The sequence below is a fragment of the Corythoichthys intestinalis genome, chromosome 1, assembly GCF_030265065.1.
Source record: "Corythoichthys intestinalis isolate RoL2023-P3 chromosome 1, ASM3026506v1, whole genome shotgun sequence".
Classification (NCBI taxonomy): domain Eukaryota; kingdom Metazoa; phylum Chordata; class Actinopteri; order Syngnathiformes; family Syngnathidae; genus Corythoichthys; species Corythoichthys intestinalis.
The window spans coordinates 8,424,540-8,445,815 of NC_080395.1; the positions used below are offsets into that span (position 1 = coordinate 8,424,540).

The 21,276-nt window shown below is 39.9% G+C and overlaps 1 protein-coding gene across 4 annotated transcripts in view; it reads right to left on the bottom strand.

Annotated features, from left to right (window-relative positions):
• Nucleotides 1-19,787, bottom strand: part of LOC130920385 (zinc finger protein 157-like) — a 46,348-nt gene extending 26,561 nt beyond the window's left edge. Inside the window, exons 1-3 of one of the 4 annotated variants that reach the window (XM_057843570.1) lie at nucleotides 19,641-19,785; nucleotides 5,410-5,698; nucleotides 982-1,286 (exon numbers count right to left, since the gene is read on the bottom strand). In XM_057843570.1, coding sequence (XP_057699553.1) covers nucleotides 982-1,286; nucleotides 5,410-5,620 — 516 coding nt within the window. In that variant the 5' untranslated portion in view covers nucleotides 5,621-5,698; nucleotides 19,641-19,785. Of the gene's footprint in view, nucleotides 1-981; nucleotides 1,287-5,409; nucleotides 5,699-19,640 lie in introns of those variants that run through there. The other 3 variants (XM_057843596.1, XM_057843577.1, XM_057843587.1) reach the window with 3 other exon arrangements.
• Nucleotides 19,788-21,276: the final 1,489 nt, after the last annotated feature.

Here is a 21,276-nt window from a genome sequence, read left to right on the forward strand (position 1 = left end):
CACATCTCATCTTCAATGCCCTTGCTGATGGAAGGAGATTTTCACTCAAAATCTCTCGATACATGACCCCATTTATTCTTTCCTTTACACGGATCAGTCGTCCTGGTCCCTTTGCAGAAAAACATCCCCGATGCATGAGGTTTCCACCCCATGCTTCAAAGTGGGTATGGTGTTCTTCGGATGCAATTCAGTATTCTTTCACCTCCAAACACGAGAACCTGTGTTTCGACCAAAAAGTTCTATTTTGGTTTCATCTGATCATAACACATTCTCCCAGTCCTCTTCTGGATCATCCAAATGCTCTCTAGCGAACCGCAGACGGGCCTGGACGTGTACTGGCTTCAGTAGGGGGACACGTCTGGCGGTGCAGGATTTGAGTCCCTGGCGGCGCATTGTGTTACTGCTAGTAGCCTTTGTTACTGTGGTCCCAGCTCTCTTTAGGTCATTCACTAGGTCCCCCCGTGAGGTTCTGGGATTTTTGCTCACCGTCCTTGTTATCATTTTGACGCCACGGGGTGAGATCTTGCATGGAGCCCCAGATTGAGGGAGATTATCAGTGGTCTTTTATGTCTTCCATTTTCTAATAACTGCTCCCGCAGTTGATTTCTTTACACCAAGCGAAGAGTGAAGAGTTACAGAAAACGTTTGGCCTCCGTTATAGCCAACAAAGGGTACATAACAAAGTATTGAGATGAACTTTTGGTATTGACCAAATACTTATTTTTCACCATGATTTGCAAATAAATTCTTTAAAAAATACAAAAATGTGATTTTCTGTTTTTTTTTTTTTTTTCCCACATTCTGTCTCTCATGGTTGAGGTTTACCCATGTTTACAATTACAGGCCTCTCTAAACTTTTCAAGTAGGAGAACTTGCACAATTGGTGGTTGACTAAATACTTATTTGCCCCACTGTAAATTAGACTTGACAGTGGATGTTAGCGAGAATAAAAGATTTTGAACTGAAAGTTTCGTAACTCACCTTCCCGAGCACAAGATAGATCCCTGCCGAATTCTTGTGGACGAGGACCTGTTTTACCCAACCAGCAACGAAGTGTTTATATGCCTCCAAGCTCTTCAAGTTTTTCAAACTTTCGTGAGAATAGGCCGACTTCGTGTGGACAAGATAGTTGTAGATATCAGGGTAGGAGATGTCAGGCAGAGACGGCGAAGACAGCGGGTCGAAAAACATCGATTTGGGCATCAAATATGGATCTGGCGACTGGATCGACTGAAGCTTTTCCACATAACGGCTTTTATGCAACACATCCAATGAGTTTCCAGCGTCTGAAAGCACCGGGGTTTCCATAAATTGCACGACAACTGACAATACGGACACACAATGACGAACAATATGGCGGCACAATACAGTGATCACGTGATTGTGTGACGTTGGTGAATGGGGTCTACAGCGATCCTTCGCTGCTTCGCGCTTCAAGCATCGCGCCCTCAGTCCATCGTGGAATTTTTTTTTTTTTTTTCAATAAAAAAAAAATGCAGGATTTTATAGAGGTGTCCGATCCGATTACGTACAGCATCTCCCTCCTGAAGCTTGTTAAAGTTAACGATGAGTGACAAATGAGCCGCATTGAACTTGCCAAAGAAGCTTGAGAGTACTTCAAAGGTTCCGACTCGTTTAACTTGTTAAACATTGGCTGTAGTGTGCTATGGCAACTCATTGTGATGTGTTGTTCTATGCAGCATAAGTTGATTTGACAGGACTCAATTAATGTAGCATTTAATAAAGAATTATACCAGCCATTGTTAAAGGGATCCTCGATCTTTAAGACAAGTAATTCTCAAAAGATAAATGTTAGTATGAGTTATAACAATTTCATATTAAAACCCCTCTTAATGTTTTCGTTTTAATAAAATTTGCAAAATTATTTTAAGCCATAGGTCGCCATTCTTTTTGACGTCGCAGTGCCGTGACGTCACCGGGCCCGTTGCCGAACTTCCAGCGTGTCACTCGTTAACTACCCCAACATGTCGTCGGTTCTGCCCTTCCAATTTGAACCAGATCGGAAAAGTGAAGAGCAGGATAGCATTGTCGGTCGTTCACAAGACTGGCAGTTGAAGCAAAATGCAGAGCGGGAAATACCTGATAAGACAAGAGTTGGGCAAAACTGGTGATGTACTCGCGGCAAGTGCGTCTCAATAATAACGAAGCGAGAGAGCGTATGCTGTTGAGAACTCCGGTTTTTGTTAGCAGATCTTCAATGTGAGCTATTGCATAATCAAATTTATTCCAGTATAATTGTTAAAAATGCCAGGTTTGAATGTTGCGTGTTTTGGATCCCCCTGGTGGTGAGTTGCAATTTGTTCTTTTTCAGATCAGGCATATTTTGGCCACCTAACGAAAGTTAAGACCCACGTTAACAATAGAAAGAAGAGAAATAAAGCATTGTTGAGGAAGAGCAAGTTTTTGGTCTCATTAATTCGGACGGACATAATTATAGTTCTAACCGGACTATCTGCAGTGGTATCCAACCTTCATCACATCAGCCCAGCTATATTTCACAATAATTCGTCAATCATCGTCAATACCGCTATCATCGTTCAAAAATCGAATCGTAGCACCCTGAATCGTAATCGAATCGAATCGTGGGGTGCCTAAGATGGCACACCCCTAGTCGTGGCTGTCCAGATTAAATTCGTCATCTGGATCGAGTGTCCTCCATGTTTTGTACATCCAACTCACGTTTAGCTACGTAAGGGTGGTTCATATTAATTCCAGCATCAGCTGGCCACTGTATCGCTGCATCGTACCTGTCTGGATCAGTTTGAGAGGTAGCATCACTCCAATTAGGTGAATACTGAACAGACACACTTACTGCCTGATGAACTGACAGTAGAGGTGAATTATTAGCTTCTGTGACTAGCGGTACGCCAGAAGGTTCGCCTACCGCTGTAGCGAGAGGGGTGGCTTGCCTGCTTAAGAGAGCGGCCAGCAGTTTGTCTTTGGTGCTTTATTGCGCGCATTTCACTCGCTATCCGAACGCGTTAAGGCCTCTTGTGGGGGAAAATTATTGGAACAGCATTTGATTTTAGTCTCTGCTTATATCCAGCCGCTCCGGTGAGCTCATTCATAAGTTGTCATCGACTAAAAGCCTCGATCGCATAGGAGAAAAAAATGGCGAGAATTAAGCTTTGGTTCTTTGGGAAGTTTTGTCAGTCTACAGGCATTTTCCCAAACGTTTCACCTCTTCTTGTCAATAGGAAATCTGTGGAGACTCAGATCACCCCCCTTGTTTCCATTTGACTGGAAATTGCATCCAAAAGCAGCACATCGTGACATTTTACTTAGAGAGTTTAGGCAGCCATACACAATTGTTGTACACAATTGGAAACATCCCAATTATACGTCATCACTCCGAGCCCGCAAAACATGGCGCCAACTATCGGTCAAAATATGTACTTAATATTATAAAATATTGCCATTTAGTTAACATTTCATGTGTTTCTACAACATATTTTAGTACAAGAGAATAATTATGGTTTATCAGGGCCTACATCTCTTTAAAGTGATCCTATAACTTAAATACATGTAGGCTCTAATAAACCACAATTGTTCTCTTGTACTAAAATATGTTGTTAGAAACACATAAAATGTTAAATCAATGGCAATATTTTATAATTTTTAGTCCATACTTTGTCCGTTAGTTGGTGCCATGGTTTGCGGGCTCCCAGTGATGACGTCATTGGCATCTTTCGTGTTCAACAATTGCTTATTGCTGCCTAAACTCGCGAAGTAAAATACCACGATGTGCTGCTTTTGGATGCAATTTCCAGTCAAATGGAAACAAGGGCAGTGAAGTGAGTGGTCAAGGTGGAATTATTATTTTTAGTGAATAAATGTGCATAAGTGGAAGCTTCTCCCCCTTTTTGGTCCCTGTATGCACGTATCCTACCCACCACGCGTTACAACTAGCGCCCGAGCATTTTTTCTGGATCCTCAGTCAAGAAAGGGATCCGTCTATTTTCTGGATTCGACGGTCGCACCGCGTCTGCAAAATTGGTTTCAGATCTGTCCATTTTTTATATTCGTCGGTCCCACAGCGGCTTTTCGGATCAGTCTATTTTGTAGAATCGACGGCCTAATCGCGGCTGTGACATTGCTATGGCATCGTTCTAATTCCTGGATCTTCGAGTGAGTAAAAAACGCAGATTTGGATTACTATTGCTATCTTTTTTGTTGACTATTCTTCGTGGGAGTTTTTCCCAAATCATACTAAATAATTAAAGCACTATGGCACTCTACAGTGACGACAGTGACTCTGACGTGGACCTTACAACAATGTTGAGAGTTCGTCAGGGAACGCGTGTTTGCGTACTGCTGAGCTCCCGAGTGAAGAATGGTCAAGGTGGAAATATTATTTTTTGTGAATAAATGTGCATAAGTGGAAGCTTCTCCCCTTTTTGGTACTTTTATACACGTATCCTAGCTACCACGCGTTACAATGTACAAGACATGGATTTTACGACAGCTCTGGATGCTAACAATCTACATAATTATATTGGGATTAGTTTGAAAACGCAATATGCTTACCTTGAATATCTGCTAATAAAACCGGACAGCATACACTCTCGCTCCCAACCGGACTTCCCAACAGGACCCTCTCGCACCACCAGTTTTGCGCAACTTTTGTCTTATCAGGTATTTGCTGCACGCATTTTTCCCTGAAGCTCGTCTTGGGAACGACCGACAGTGCTGTCCTGCTCTTCACTTTTCAGATCTTGTTCAAATAGGAAGGGTAGAAGTGACGACATGTTGGGAAGCTAACGAGTGACACGCTGGAATTGCGGCAACGGGGCCAGTGACGTCACGCACTGCGACGTAACAACAATGGCGACCTTAAAATAATTTTACAAACTTTATTAAAACAAAAACATTAAGAGGGGTTTTAAAATCAAATTATTATAACTCATACTAACATGTATCTTTTAAGAATTACTTGTCTTAAAAACAGGGGATCCCTTTAAGATCGAGGATCCCTCTAAGTATCTTTTATAGCAAAGTGAGCAGGCAAAATGTTTCTCTCCAGTGTGTGTTTTAGTGTGACGGTTTAACTTTTCTCTTAGAATCTTTTGTGGCAAACTGAGCAGGGAAAGGGCTTCTCTCCACTGTGTACCACTATGTGTTAGTTTAAACTTCCCGTCTCAGCGAATCATTTACCACAAACTGCAGCCAAAATTCTCCCCGGTGTGTGTAGGCAAGTGTCTTTTTAAGTGATATTTCTGAAAATATGTTTTATCTCAAAGTGAGCAGGTAAAAGGTCTCCCAACCACTTTTGTGCCTCTTTTCAATGAAGATTTGTTTAAGGATTTTGGCCTTTATCCATCTCATCGGTGTTAAACTCAGAAGAGTGTAACGTTACTTCTTCACTGTGCAAGAGCAGCGCGAACAAACCTTCATGGTGCGATTGTCCCTCTCCTTTTGTTGTCAGGTGTTGAAATGAGCCGTCGCACGAAGGTTCCTCTGCTCCGCTCTCTTCGCTTGAACCTTCGTCGTCTTCACTCTTCACACAGACAGTAATTGGATACTTAGTGATTTCATCTTCCTCTTCTTCTTCTTTAATGCTGGGGGTCTCTGGCTCCTCCTCCAGTTTGATGTACGGCATCTCCGACTCCTCCCGTTTAACATGGAGGGGATCGTGCTTCTGAAGGTGAAGCTTTTTAATAGTGACGTCTGCGGGACTCTGGAAATGGAAAAAAAAATCATGTGAATTGCTAAAGTCGAGCTTTGCTTAGTTTCCCATCGTGATTTTTATGTTGTAAAATTTTTTAACGACATTTTGGCCTTGTTCAGACTGGCAGCCAAAATCTGATTTATACCCCATCCAAATTGTAAAGGCCGTTTCATACTAGCGGCAGGCCAATGTAAAGGGTTCAGTGGTAACCCATTAATTGCATAAGTGGGAAAGTGAGAGGTGGACGGCAGTCTTCGGCGGAACGGCATGTTTAAATGAATTTTTTTTTCTAGTTGCATAAACAATACCTTATTGTAGCTAACAGTATCTTATTTTTTACTTCATTAAATTGATGTGTTCTGTCCTCACTAAACGTGATGTTGTTCAGCTTTACAAACAGCTAACAAAGCAAATCCAATTCTGAATGAATTGCAGACGTGTCGGCATCGTCGTAGCATTATATTCGGCAGGCTTCCCGGCCGATTAATAAATGCGCTTTCTTAGAAGTTTGGGACACTCTAACAATGGGTCTCATGCCTCCAGTTGCGAAGCTAAATGAAATCTCGATGCACGATTGTGTGGAACTGTAGTCCTCAACAACAACAAAAAACTATTCAGTCCTTGCCAAAACTAGTAAAGCTCTTTACAAGGCTATTAAAATCCCTCGTACTCCTAGAATAAGATTAGTTGTTTTCTTGTGAAACAAGTGGAATCAATCGGGAGTTCATTCTAATTAAATATATTGTACAGAAAGTCATTTTGGAACAATTTTGGTTTGTTGTGTGCCGTAAGATTTTTTCCAATGTAAAAACATGCCATGACTCAAAAAAGGTTGAAAATACGGCACTATTAGTGTTAAACGTTAAATCTTTTTACCGAATATGCAAATTTAGCTATTCTCGGCGCTGAATTTTCCGCCATAACTCTAATATACTTGTCCTTTGAAAAAAATTTGCATGTTGTGATAAAGTTCATTATTTTATGTAATGTATTAATAAACATTAGACTTTCATATATTTTAGATTCATTACACACAACTTTTAATATTGATGATTTTGGCAAAAAAGTCAAGAAAAACCAAAAATCCCTATCTCAAAAAATTAACGAATCATGAAAAGGTACTCAAAAGAAGCTACAAACCGAATCATCTGAATCAACGAATTAACTCATACCCCCTGCAAAAGATTCCTGAGGCTTTTGAAAACTCCCAGCCTGGTTCATTACTCAGAACCGCAATCATGGGCAAGACTGCCGACCTGACTGCTGTCCAGAAGGCCATCATTGACACCCTCAAGCAAGAGGCTAAGACACAGAAAGACATTTCTGAGCACATAGGCTGTTCCCAGAGTGCTGTATCAAGGCACCTCAGTAGGAAGTCTGTGGGAAGGAAAAAGTGTGGAAGGAAACACTGCACAAACAGAAGAGGTGACCGCACCCTGAGAAAGATTGTGGAGAAGGGCCGATTTCAGACCTTTGGGGACCTGCAGAAACCTGGAAATGGGCTACAAGTGCCCTACTCCCCAGGTCAAGCCACTTTTGAACCTGAAAAAGTGGCAGGAGCGCCTGACCTGGGCTACAGAGAAGCAGCACTGGACTGTTGCTCAGTGGTCCAAAGTACTTTTTTCAGATGAAAGCAAATTTTGCATGTCATTCGGAAATCAAGGTGCCAGAGTTTGGAAGAAGACTGGGGAGAAGGAAATGCCAAAATGCCTGAAGTCCAGTGTCAAGTACCCACAGTCAGTGATGGTCTGGTGTGCCATGTCAGCAACTCAACATTTGTTTCTACATCCGACGACATGCTCGAAATACGACGACACGAAAACGCCGCAGACGGACACACGGCGGATTTTCTTGTGAGAGAAATCAACACAGGTTCAAAGAAGGTGAGTGCAGGTTGTGAAAAAAAAGGAAAAAGGTGACGCTAACCATTGAAATGAAGATGGAAATGATAGAAAATTATGACCATGGGGTGCGCATCAGTGAACTGGCTCAAAAATGCGGCCGTAGAATGTTGACGATCTCCACGGTCCTCCTCCGATCGCCGTTCGCCAGTCTTTTTAAGTTCTAGTGACAATAATTATTGTGGTGACATCGCCAAAAAAAAATCGCCAGCTTCGTCAGGTTTTTATCATTTATTTCAGAACTTGTCCAACACAACACGCCTCCTGAGTTTAACAGAATAATTTATTTATTTATGGGGGCACAACATGTTGATGACCCCGAAATAAAGTGTCAGCTAGAAATTTAACTTACAAGAATATATATAATAATAAGTTGACAATGAGCATTTGTTTCCCATCATTCTTGAGGGGAATTCTAAATCAGGCTGCTTCGGCAATACTTTTCGCCAAAATCATCAACTATTGAATATGGATCACCCGCAGGTGTCGTACCAATGTAGTTACCCCAGTCAAAAATTGTATCCCCCGGGTGGAGCCATAGGAAGAAGATCTGAGTCTATATTATTCAATCAAAAAAAGTTGCTTCAATTAAAAAAAGTTGCTTCAATCAATATATATATTTTCAACCCCCCCCAAAAAAGTCGCTTTAATGAAAAAAGTGTTTGAATGCAAAAATAAATTTGAAACTCAAAAAAAAAAAAAAACTACAAATAATGCATGTGAAAGCTATTTTTATGTGATTTTTTTTTTTTTGATGGAAGTCAAGTTTTTTTTTTTATTGAAGCAACTTTTTTGATTGAAGTAATGTTGATTTGTGTTTGGGCCACATTTTGGCTAGGACATTGTTGTCTTTATTATTCAATCAAAAAATAAGTTTCTTTAAAAAATATAAATATTTTTAAAAGAAAAATAACTTCAATCAAAATTAGAAAAAATTAAATCATAGAAAAGTTTTTTAAATGCGAAAAAATGTTTGAGATTGAAAAATTTTCATTTGAACAGTTAATTTTTCATTTAAAAACTTTTCTTTGATTGAAGGAATCCTTTTTGTGTTTGGGCCATATTAAGGGTTGGACATTTGTGTCTAAATCATTCAATCTGCCCAAAAAAAGTTCCTTCAATTAAAAATATATATATATATATTTACAATCAAAGAAAACAATCATTTGAAAAATAAAATTGCCCCACCCTAATTTTTTTGTTGAAAATTATATGCAAAGCAAATGACCGTCTAAGTTGCTAGTCACATGATCTGTTCGAAAAATAATTTTGATCCAATTTATTTTTTGTTTATTTCATTCATTGTGGTTGCAATTATATTGTTTTACAACTTTTATAAATATATAGGAAAGTCAATTACATGCAATGACACTTTTTGCCCTCCCCCTTAAAATCCGCTTATGGCAAAAGCACTTGTGTGTGAAAATTTGACCGTTTCTTGTTAGGTTTGTCTATAAAAAATTAATGCACGCCGCCGCAGATTCACAAATACAATTCGAATTTTTGCAAACAATAAATTAGAGCTGAAACGAATACTCGAGCAACTCGAGTTTAAAAACTAATCCGAGTAATTTTATTCACCTAGAGGAATCGTTTAAATTTGCCAGCTCTAAGCATCACGTTTTGCCCAGACTAGTTTTAATGCGGGACAACGCGCTGACGTCACGTGCGTAGAGGAAGAATAAAAAAAAAATTAAAAAAAAAAAAATTACCGTAGCCGACAGCCACTACAAACTACGCCGACGTTGCTAAGAACTACGCCCGCATGACTCTAGTATGGTAGCAGGTAGTGCCCGATGCGTCTCATAGATCTCGCATGCATTTAGGACTAGATGCAAAATGACAGACTCGGCCGCTCTGGGCAGCATTAGTAAATAGCCGCCATCTTTAACCCTTTAACACCGAACGTGTCGGCAGCGACGCGTTTACGCATATCGTCTTTGAAGCTTCGTCACGCTGTAAATACGTCACCCACATGCCGCTGGTTGGTCTCGTTTGAAAGTGCAGAAGTTGATGTCCACACCAGTTTTTATTTGAAGTCAATCGGCCAAGAAAAACGGGAGATAATGTCATTTGAGTTTTATAGTTTTATTGCACTCATAAATATGCATTAAAACGTTGCACGGACCATGTATCCATCTCCATATTTCCATCATTTCTTCTCCTTTTTCAAAACCGAAAGCAGCACAAAAGACTACAAATCCCAAGAGCCGTTGTGATGTCAAGAAGGACGAACCGAATGTGATCATTTTTAATAAATTTCCGAGCGAGGCGCCAACTATTGAAAGGGTGGCATGCGAACCAAGCAACGGCCGGTTTGTTTGAGCGAGCGACTTTGAAACGCGCAGAATGAATCTAAAACTACATTTAGCGCAAGCTAATGCTTTATTTCATCAACTCAAGGAAGAAGATGAGCCGTATTTGTCGTTGTTTTCTTTGAATGAGTCGCCGTCTCGGTGAGTAGAAGTGACAGCAGCGCGCAAAGCCGCAAACGGCGAAAGAGTAGGCTGTGTGACGCAGCTCCGTGACCTGTTCAAGAGGAAGCTTTATTGAGTGCGCAAAGAAAAAACCTTTATTGTGTCGCAAGCCTGAAAATTTTGAATTGAAGTACTTGTCAATATTTCTTAAAATACTTTTTCCCCAAAGATATATATATTTTTTTTCTTCACTATAATCTTCATAATCAATTTTTATGTAGATGTGTGTTCGAGAAGCTCGAGTGCATGTACGTATATACTTTTGATAAGGTGATGGGTACAACACCTAACTTCACAAAGAGATATCCTCCAAACCATTTTTGTGTTAGATGATATATATAATTTTTTTCTCTCGCTATTTTGCACAGTATATAACCTGTTTTGACCATAGTATGTGTAAAGGCCAAAAACGCCTATGACCATACCTGCTGTTTGTGTTGAATTGTCAAACATAAAACTATTCAATCTTATTTTTTTCTATTGAATGTTTATCCTAACAAGTTGAAAAATTTTTATCAAGCTTCAAAACTGTTGGTTGAGCATGTTTGGTTGTCAATGGCACATCAACATTACAAATTTTGAAAAAAGATTTCGGGATTTTTTTTGTCTTTTTGGGTCCAAAATGTGGATTAGAATTGGTCAGTGAAGAAGTTCAAGGTGTCCTGAAAAAAGGGACCCAACTTGGCCATTGTAAACAATTTTTTCTTTGAAATATAAAGGCAACATAAAAATGCATGCAAATTCGGCCAAAATAGGCTTAGGTGTTAAAGGGTTAAGCAGTAGACTTCTCATCACTAATAAATATAACATTACTGTCACTCGCTCACATAACGTTAGCCCTTCGGAGGGCTAGGTTTCTTTTGATTATGACCACTGTCGATGCGTGGCTAACGTGTCTTACATAAAGGCTTTATTTAATCTGTAAAAACCCAGCGCTGTAGAGTGATGAGGGTGTAAAATGAAAACATAATAAAGCTAACTAGGGGTGTGACAATATATCGTAATGGTGATATATCGTGATACTTTGTATCCCAAAAGGTTATCGATATGCTCCTGCCAAGAATCGAGATATCGTTTTAAAAAGGTGTCAATGTTAAAAAAAAAAAAGAAAAACAAAAGGGACCAACAAGTTACTACCAAAATCATCCACCATAATAGTGTCTCAGGTAACTAAGGCTGCCATTGACGGTGCTCGACGCCCAATCCATTTAGACTGCGAACGTTCGTTCATTCGAAATAGGGCTGCAGCTATCGATTATTTTAGTAGTCGATTCATCGATAAACTATTTAGTTCGAATATTCGAGTAATCGGATAAGGAAGATAAAAATTTTTTACCTGAGCTGAGCCTCACACGGTATATACGTACACTGTATATTAAAAAAAAAAGAGGATCTATGTAAAACAAAAGAACAATTGGCTAACTTAGATAGCAAAAGTCAGCTAGCTTAAATGCTATAAAATGCTAACGCTTTTTTACAATGCTCTTAACAAATGGCTCAGACACATATTCCTACAAAAAATGGCTAAATATACCTTTAAACTAAATTATGAATTTAAAAAAAACATTAGCTCAAACAAAAACTTGTTTAAGGCTCAGGGAGCAGATGGATTCAGCCATGTGAAATGAGATAGACTAGAGGGCCGTGTATCCCACCAAATCAATCAAAATAAATGCAAACACTTTTAAAACAAACCATTACTACACCACTTTAATTAAACGAATACTCGAAGCAGCAAAATTTAATTTGAATCTATTTTTCTAATCGGATACTCGAGTTAATCGATTAATTGTTGCAGCGCTAATTCGAAACCAGAGCATTCGCAGTCATTCTGTCCGATTTTCGGGGAAGTAACTGAAAATCAACAGGTAAATAACCTTAAATGGCTCAAAATGACGTCAATGCCTGGCATTGGCTGCCAATGACGGCCATAGACGTTCAATCAGTTTGAAGTGGAAGGGATGCCACCCTCCCAGTTCAAATGGATTGGACGTCTACTAGTGATAAACTCATTCCAATTCGCAGCAGAAGCTTGTTTTTTTGTTTATTAGTTGTTTGTAGACTATCCGAGAATGGTTTCCCGACCAATGTATCGATAATCGTTGTATCGCCATATCGTCAGATCATCGTTATCGTGAACTTTGAATCGCAAATCGTATCGCATCGTGAGGTACCAAGAGGTTCCCACTCCTAAAGCTAACTGTCAGTTTTAGCTCAGTAGTCATTGCTGAATAAAACAAGTAGCACTGGTCCCTAATGTGTTCCAATACAGCAGGTATCATACAGTACATTTATTTTGAACACTGCAAAAACTAAAAATCCTATCAGTACTTACAGTTTAGACTAACTTAAAGGGTATGTAACGGCAAAGGGGGTGCGAGACATCAATAGAACCGTTACGTGCCAAGATAACAAATATTGATAAAGTTAACAAAAAAATCAATCACATTAATGAGCAATTATCGAAAATAGATCGAAAATGACGAACATTTCCGAAAGTGTTCCGGAAACAGCCGAATGGGGCGGCGACGTCACACCAAGTGATTGACAGTCGAGCGGAGCCAGGTGCCATTGTTTTTTATCGACGAGAGAGTAGCGTTTGGGTTTGTTTAACCAAAACATCACTAAAATGGTTCAAAACTGCTGTGCTATGTGGTGTACAAATAGCTATTTATCGGAATATAGTATCCATGAGTTCCCGAACGCGAAAAAAAAAAAGCTGGACTACGCAGACAATGGGTAAAGTTCGTCCGTGCAAAGAGGGCTAATTTTCTAGACCCAGCCTTCGGCACGATTTTCTATGGTGCACATTTTCCACCTGAAAGCTTCTCGAACTATGGACAAGTGAAATCGGGTTTTGCTGCAAGATTGCTGCTCAAAGCAGATGCGGTGCCCACCATACACCAGCCACCTAAATGTCCCGAGATATCAAGAAAGAAGACGATGACTGGCAAAGGAGGCTAAGGCTAAGCAAAGGAGGGGAGCAGCCAAGCTCCAAATGGCCAGAGTGAGTACTCTTTTATAAAAAAAAATATCACTATATTACTAATATTACTTTATTTTGCGGTCACCGTGTATCAGCTTCACAAAAAGAAATGCAAAAAATATCATTTGTTGTTTCCCACACGATCTGCTGCCGATGTTTCATCAGTGTCATTGCTCCCCTCAATGACCGTTTCATTACGCTGCATTGGCGTTCGTTTGGGCTTAAATTGGTAACCTAAAACACCAATTAAAGCTTCGTAACTCTCCTCGTCACCATTAGATGAACATTCGTTACGTCCTTCTACGTCGGATTCGTCGCTGAAACTATAAACGAAATTGTCTGCCATCATCGCCGCCATTCAGTATTAAAGCACTGAGCCTTTTTTCTTGTTGAAGAAACACCCCTCACTGTCGATTCTGAATTCTCTTTTATTGACAACGAGGGGTGTTTCTTCATGAGGGAACCTGGAATATGTGCAGGACGAACACAATGCAACAGCATAAACAGCTCAAAACAACGCTAATTCTCCCCTCACTAGAAGGAATTATATTGATGCAGACAGGCGCTGCCCCCCTAGTGGCCGGTGGCACTCTCTGCACTTGAAATGACGTCACACACACAATCTGCCAGATCTCGGCCGCCGGTCGTTTTAGCTTGACAATCGAGCCAAATTTCTCTCATTTTCTTGTGTGTAATTACACAAAGTGGCATGACATGGATACAAAAGGCATGCGTTTATGGATAAATGATGGAATATTAACATTTTCCCAGGGCATGACATACTCTTTAAAACTTAACTAGAACTTAAAAGTAGCTTGACACCAATGGAAATTAAAATTGAAACACGTGGGGAAAACCCGTAGCGTTCAAGTGATGTGTGTTATCAAGCGTAATTACATTTTTAGGTAAGAATTTTTTTTATTATAAGATCTAGAAGTTTTTTGAGTGAAAGCAGTGGATTTTTTTTTTCTAGTCACATCTTATATGCAATTGTTGGCTGTTTTCAACAATGTACATCGAAAAAATAAAGACATTGACTGAAAATGGTTCAATATTGGATTAAATGTCTTTTTTTCCTCATGTACATTTATAATTGCTCATTACCTAAAAAAACACGTTTTATCCAATTACTCGATAGAATTTTCAGTCGATTACTCGATTACTAAAATATTCGATAGCTGCAGCCCTACAATAAATTATGATAAGTGCACGCACAACATAAAAAATACATGTGGATTTCGAGGATCTATTTTTGGATTTCAAAAAACACGCAAAAACCTTGGATATATTTATGGATCTAAAAAACCTATGTGTGAATCGCTGATGTAGTTGTGAAAATATTTTTGAGACAAATCTCTCCCCAGAGAGGCAGTTGGACATCCGGGCATTTAATGACGTCACCAGCCACAACAAAGCGTCGCCATATTGACAATGGGGTAAAAGACGAGTCACTTATAATAGAAACGCATTGAACTTTCGTCTTATTTGCAGTCTTTTTTCCGTCGGAATGGCTAAAAGTTGCTGTGTTGCGGGTTGTCACACAAAGAAGAGTTCGGAGCCGCATTTGAAGTTCTTCATTGTTCCACGTGAGAAAAAAAGGAGAAACAAATGGCTGAGCGCAATTAATCGAGGAACAGTAAAAGAAGACGGTTCCGTGGACTATTTTCGCCTGTGGGAACCTAAATCCAAGCACATTTACGTTTGCAGCCAACATTTTATTGCTGGTGAGTTTAATCAATTATTTTTTGCCCCAATTAGCTGCTACGATTCAATAGACTAGGCAGTGGTTATTTTTACCTTAACCGGCAACTCGCAAAGCGTTTTTTTTTCTTTTGCCGTGAACTGCTCTGATTAGTCAATCGGTATATTATTGGCCTGGTGGGAATTGGTTATTTTGCCGTGACGTGTTGACGGCTAAATAGCTTGGAGGCGAATTACCGGTAACGGCAGAAATAATCACTTTGTATATACTACCAATTTTCTCAGTTCCACACAGTACATATTCCACGTAAATGATAAAGGTCAACTTACTGGGTGACTTTATGAGGTAGTTGTAGATGTTTCCGAACTCCACTGCAGGCCATTCCTTTGTTTATCCAGCGATCAGCTGCGACTTTGTATCGGCAGCTTTGTACGCCAATAAACGCTAAGCGTGCGAAGGCCCTATTGTTTTGCAAAGGATTTTTTTTTTTCAGGGCAAATGAAAACGGCCAATTTGGAGGCCTGAACATGCACGAAAAGTCACCAAAATTTGCACATACGTGCGGAAAATTGTAAATTTCAATAATTTTGCAACGTTGCAAAAAAATTAACAAAATGGCTCAGTGGCGCCCCCTTGAAATTTTGAAATTGGCCTATAACATTAGGGTCTGTCAACGTAGAGCAATGAAATTTGGGGAGTCTATACCTTGTCCAAAACTGCTCCAAAAAAACATGTACACTCATATTCCAAACCCAACAGTAAATCGGTTATTTTGGATCGAATATGAAATTTTTATCGATTTACAGGGTGCATATTTGAGACCTTTTAGCCGAGGGAGTTAGTTGGATCATCTTCAAAATTGGTGAGACTGTTCAGGAGACATATGAGATCTTAAGTTTTTAAAATGGTGCGTTTTCATTCACGGGTCTGACCTGGGCGTGGTGCCAAAGTCGGCCATTTTTTCGGCAAAATGACATATTCAGTAAATGACTAATAGTTTCTTGACACAACGTTCAATCTTTTTCATATCTGGCATGTATGTGCGGTATCCCACCCTTAACACGAGTGCATTGAAATTAAAGATGCACCGATACTAGTATCGGCAGGGGGCGCCGATCCGGCCCGAAATGGTGGTATCGGTATCAGCGAGTACCAACAAAGACGGCGCCGATACCAATTACCGGTCCATTATTATAACATTTGACCACAGCCTTATTCTCCTCCTGGCGCTCACTACACTCGGTCTCTGTGTTGTGTGATGACACGTGAACACCAAGCAGCTATCGCTACTGGCCTGCTCCAGACCAATGAGAGCGGGCCAATAGCCACTCCTGACCAATCAAAAGGGGGCTTTTTCATATGGACGAAAAACAAACCAGGAAATATGGCGGCGGTCGGGAAATATTTCCAAATAGAAATCCTGTCGATTAAAATCAATGGCTGCATGCAAGATTTGCGGCCTGAAAGTTTGGAGATGTGGAGTTAAATCGGCCAGTTTCAATACCTCGAACTTGATAAAACATTTGAAGACGAAACGTGAACGAACACAACGAGTTTGAGCCTGCAAGAGCAGGACTGATATCCAGAGGAAGGAGGCCGCTGGACCGGAGCAACAATCTCTGGTCAGTTCACTTCGTCTACTTTACTTTTATTGTCTTTTACTGAAAGAAATGCCACAGTAATTTGGGAAGTGTTTCCAAAGTATTGTTGCCACCTTTCAGAAATAGAAATAAGGGACTCCCACCTCCCGAAAAAAAGGAGAGACGGGATGCTATGGTCAATTACTATTACTTATAATTGTTAGCGTCCGCAAATGCGGAAACAAGGTTGAACCTCGAAGCAGACAACAAGCGGGGGATACATAAAAGGGTTTAATGATTGCAAACAAAAAAATAACACGCGATCGTGGGATAGTAGAAATAACAAAAGGAGTCCGTAACAGCAGGTCGACGGACAAACTAAGACGATAGGCGGCGGTTACAAACGAGAGCAGCACACTAACAGAAAAACCCAATGCAGGGGCATAACAAGCAAATGTAGCGAGATTATTGTGCCAGATGTCAAATAGCGATCAGCAAGGCAAATATCTCGGCAGCCTTCTCTGAGATCACCCGTGCTTAAATGCTGGGTTGATGAGCCTGCATTGGATTCAAGTGCCACGCCCCCACGCCCAACAGCAAAACACAATCTAACCAGCAGCAGAATGTGACAATAATTTCATGAAAGTTGCACTGTTTGGACTTTGAGAGGTTTAAAAGTTTACTCAGTTCATTCAGAGTTTATTATTATGAATTTATTTTTACTTTCTTACTGTTGGGCTAGTATTATATAATTTCACAAATTTAGCACTATTTTGGCCTTTGAGAGCGGAAGGTTTATTCAACTATTGTCTACTAGGGTTTAGTGTACTTTTTCCTATTTTGCAAAGGAAAGCAACAGCCTGACAAAGCCTTGATAGCAATGATTTCACATCCAATTATGTAGCTCTTTGGAAAAAAAATATATATATATATATATATATATATATATATATGTATAATCGGGGTGGTATCGGTATGGTATCGGCCGATACTGCACAGCCAGGTATCGGTATCGGGGCCAAAAAATGGTATCGGTGCAACACTAATTGAAATATTACCCATTAGGCCTAGTGCCCCCTAGTGAGAACAGGAAATGCCTTTTTTTACGAGACAGGTTCCTCCTCCAAGGGGAAAAAATCTGTTGACCTCAAACCTGCATCAGAGGAGCCTTAAGACCTGTGTTCAGGTGCCTGATGAAAAATACTGATGTTTTGTTGAAGCGGAGGGGTCCAAACAGGAAAGTGAAAATGACCGCCAACAATTTGTCTTGCAAAAAACTTTGAACAGTTATAACTCAGCAGATATACAACATATCTGCGCCAAACTTCCCGTGCTTGTTGAGAGTCATACCCTGAAGGGTCTTGTAAGGGTCATTTGCATCAACTCTACAGTGCCAACTAGTGGCGACAGAAAGGAGTTTTTAAAAAGGCCTTTCCTATTGGGTTTTTTTCAACGTAGAGCAATGAAATTTGGGGAGTCCATACCTTATGCAAAACTGTTCCAAAAAGTCTATTGCACCCATTTTCCAAATCCAACAGAAAATCGGGTATTTTGGATCGAATGTGAAATTTTTATCCATTTGTAGTATAGTTTCCATTTGGTGGCCTGAACATGCACGAAAACTCACCAAATTTTGCACATACATGCGGCTTTGCATGGATTTCGATAATCTTGCGACATTACAAAAAAAATGTAACAAAATGGCTCAGTGGTGCCCCCTTGAATTTTTCAAAAGGCGTTTCCTATTATGTTTTTTTAACGTAGAGCAATGAAATTTGGGGAGTCGATACCTTGTGCAAAACTGCTCCAAAAAGTCTATTGAACCCGTATTCCAAGCCCAACAGGAAATCGGGTATTTTGGATCGAATGTGAAATTTATATCAATTAACAGGGTGCACATTTGAGACCTAGTCACAGAGGGAGTTAGTTGGATCATCTTCAAAATTGGTGAGACTATTCAGGAGACATAGGAGATCTAAAATTTTCAAAATGGTGCGTTTTCATTCATGGGTCTGACCTGGGCGTGGTGCCAAAGTCGGCCATTTTTTCGGCAAAATGACAAATTCAGTAAATGACTAATAGTTCCTTGACACAACGTTCAATCTTTTTCATATCTGACATGTATGTGCGGGATCCCACCCTTAACACGAGTGCATTGAAACATTACCCATTAGGCCTAACGTCCCCTAGTGGAAACAGGAAATTCCTTTTTTTACTAAACAGCCTCCTCCTCCAAGGAAAAGAAATATCTTCACCTGAAACCTGCATCAGGGGAGCATGCGTTCAGCTGCCTGATGAAAAATACTGAGGTTTGGTTGAATCAGAAGAGTCCAACAGAAGTGAAAATGACTGAAGCCATTTCGTCTCACCACAAGTTTTGAACAGTCATAACTTCTACAACATATCTGTGCCAAACATCTCGTGCTTGTTGAGTCATACTCTGAAGGGTCCTGTAGGGATCATTTGCATCAACCCTATAGCGCCAACTATTGGCAATAGAAAGTCACTCATTTTTCTAATATATGTCCAGTTCTTTTCAGGTTAGTCATTGTAGTTTCAAGACCTTTTGAAATACTTATTTTACGGCCCATGTCCACATGTCTCTGTCTGTTGCCGTGACGACCCTTTATTCGCTCCTTTTTTGTAGTACTCTCTCCAATAAGGGTTTTTATCGCTTAGGTGTGTGAATGAAAAGAGGCAACTTTTGAGCATGTTAGGTTCTTATGAGATGATTAGAGAGGACGATCTGCCACCACCCTGACCTGCACACTGTCCGAGTTGCGCTAGATTGCGAGGGCCCTGTTCAGTCCTTCTTGCAGGCCTAGTTTTAAAATGCATTGCGTCTGTCGGCAGTGACTCGTGATAATAGTAAGCCACGTTTAAGTCGTTTTTAGGAAAAAAGACACAAAACACACCTGAAATATATGAATTTCAGACGTTTGTCCATGGAATGTTTAGCTGTGCGTACCCCCTTCACAAAATGGCGACACGTTGCTAAGCGAGGTGACGTTATCGTGACATCACGCCGACTTCCTCAAAAACACGCGAAAATCTTGGGATATATTTATGGATCTACAAAACCTATGTGTGAATCGCGGATGTATTTGTGAAAATATTTTTGACACAAATCTCTCCCCATTGCATAAAGCGAAAGCAATCGAAATACGTTCACGTGTCTTGGCTAGCGAGCTAAGCTAAACAAAACGTTATGTTACCCTGCAAAGCTTCAACATTAAGCCAAACGAGTTCCACTGAGCTTTAAGATGGGACGTTTTAGTCCACTAAATTCTTACTACGGTACTTACCCGATGAGAATACTTGGAGGGGGCTCGTTTGGTGAGAAGGAAAAACGAAAGAAGTTAAAGAACAATAAGTCCCGGACAGGTCAAGAGAGAGCACTTCCGGAGCAGTGGTTCACTGAAAATATACGTCATCGTTTCGGAGCACGTTTTGAAGTTTCAGTTTCAAGTTTTGGAAAGATTTTTGTAAGTTTGTTGACAGGAATCTACATGTTGACTTCTAGCTAAAATGTCATTTTTTTGTTTAAAAAAAAAAAAAAAAAATCAGGAATGAAGATATTTTTATTATTAATCTACTTCTTTTGTTGTCATAATTCTACATCCACAAATTTAGCATCTTTTTCTCACGTCCACAATGAAACGGTATGCTACATAAATCTGTTAAAAAAAAATATCAAAGAATCGGTCTTTGTCAGTCACGTGCCCAAACTAGCGGACACGCCCCCATGCGCCATTTTGAGTGTTTCACGGATGTAAACAAACCAGAACAGGAGTACCTCCGACGCCACATTACTGCCTCCAACTTCATCGCTGCATATAAAAAAGTCCCTCGTTTACGGTATCAGCGCTTACATTTTAAAAACTATAAATCTATCGAAGCTCACGGACATTTAACGAATGGCTCGGTGCAGGATCTCGGCATTTCGACCGCAGGACTGTGACAACACAGTCGTCACTCTCGTTGCTCCTCTCAGAAGCATGATACAGCTCTTACTTGAACATTGTTGAACTTGAATTGTACCTTGAATATCATCTTAAACATCACATGACTAAAACAGGTGAAGGAACTGTCATGATGACATGCAAATTCATGTATATTGCACTATATAGTTTCAGTGTTGACATTGCCATGCAAAGATGTGCAATTCTCTCAATGCAGGACTTATCATGTGAAGTGGGACAAATTTACTTGAACACGTTATTCTTCAACTAGTGTTATTTATTTTACTTCATATGCATGTTTTATATTTCCTTGTGTTGCTATTTTCGGTTTACCATTGTGCTGCTGCTGTGTTTTGAGAATTTTAGTAAAAATTATATATCTAAAAAAGTAAACCTGTCAAACTTCTTATTTTGTTAGCAAACATCGTATTTTCTATTCAGTGCTTATCTCCACAAAATTGTTTGAATGTAATTAGTTAAAAAAAAAAAAAAGTACTTTTCATTATCAAAACCAAGACTAGTTCTTTACGTACCTAAGAGAGGCAGAGTCAAAAAGACTTCAAAATTGTCACTGACATACTTTATTAAACAGGTTTAGGGTCATCTACAAACGTATAAAAAAACTGCTTGTACAAACACAACGGGAAAAAAATTGTACTAAACTACTTTTGGGCAATGGCTTGTCAGGGCACAGCAGACAGTGACAACCTTATCCAACATTGTGGCTTATTCACTTTCACATGGAAGAATCATGTGTATGGGTATGGTTCCAGTTAAGATCTTATACTTCTGACAAACATTTCCGATGACCCTTTCAACATGGATTCTCAAATGTGCTAACTGACAGCGGCCTTTTGTAAATGCTGGGAGTTTGACATCTGAACACTACATGCCCACACATTCTTGTATGTCAAAACCTCTGTCAGCCAAGACAATGTCCCCAGGTAACAAATTATCAAGAAAATCACAGTTCAGGGTT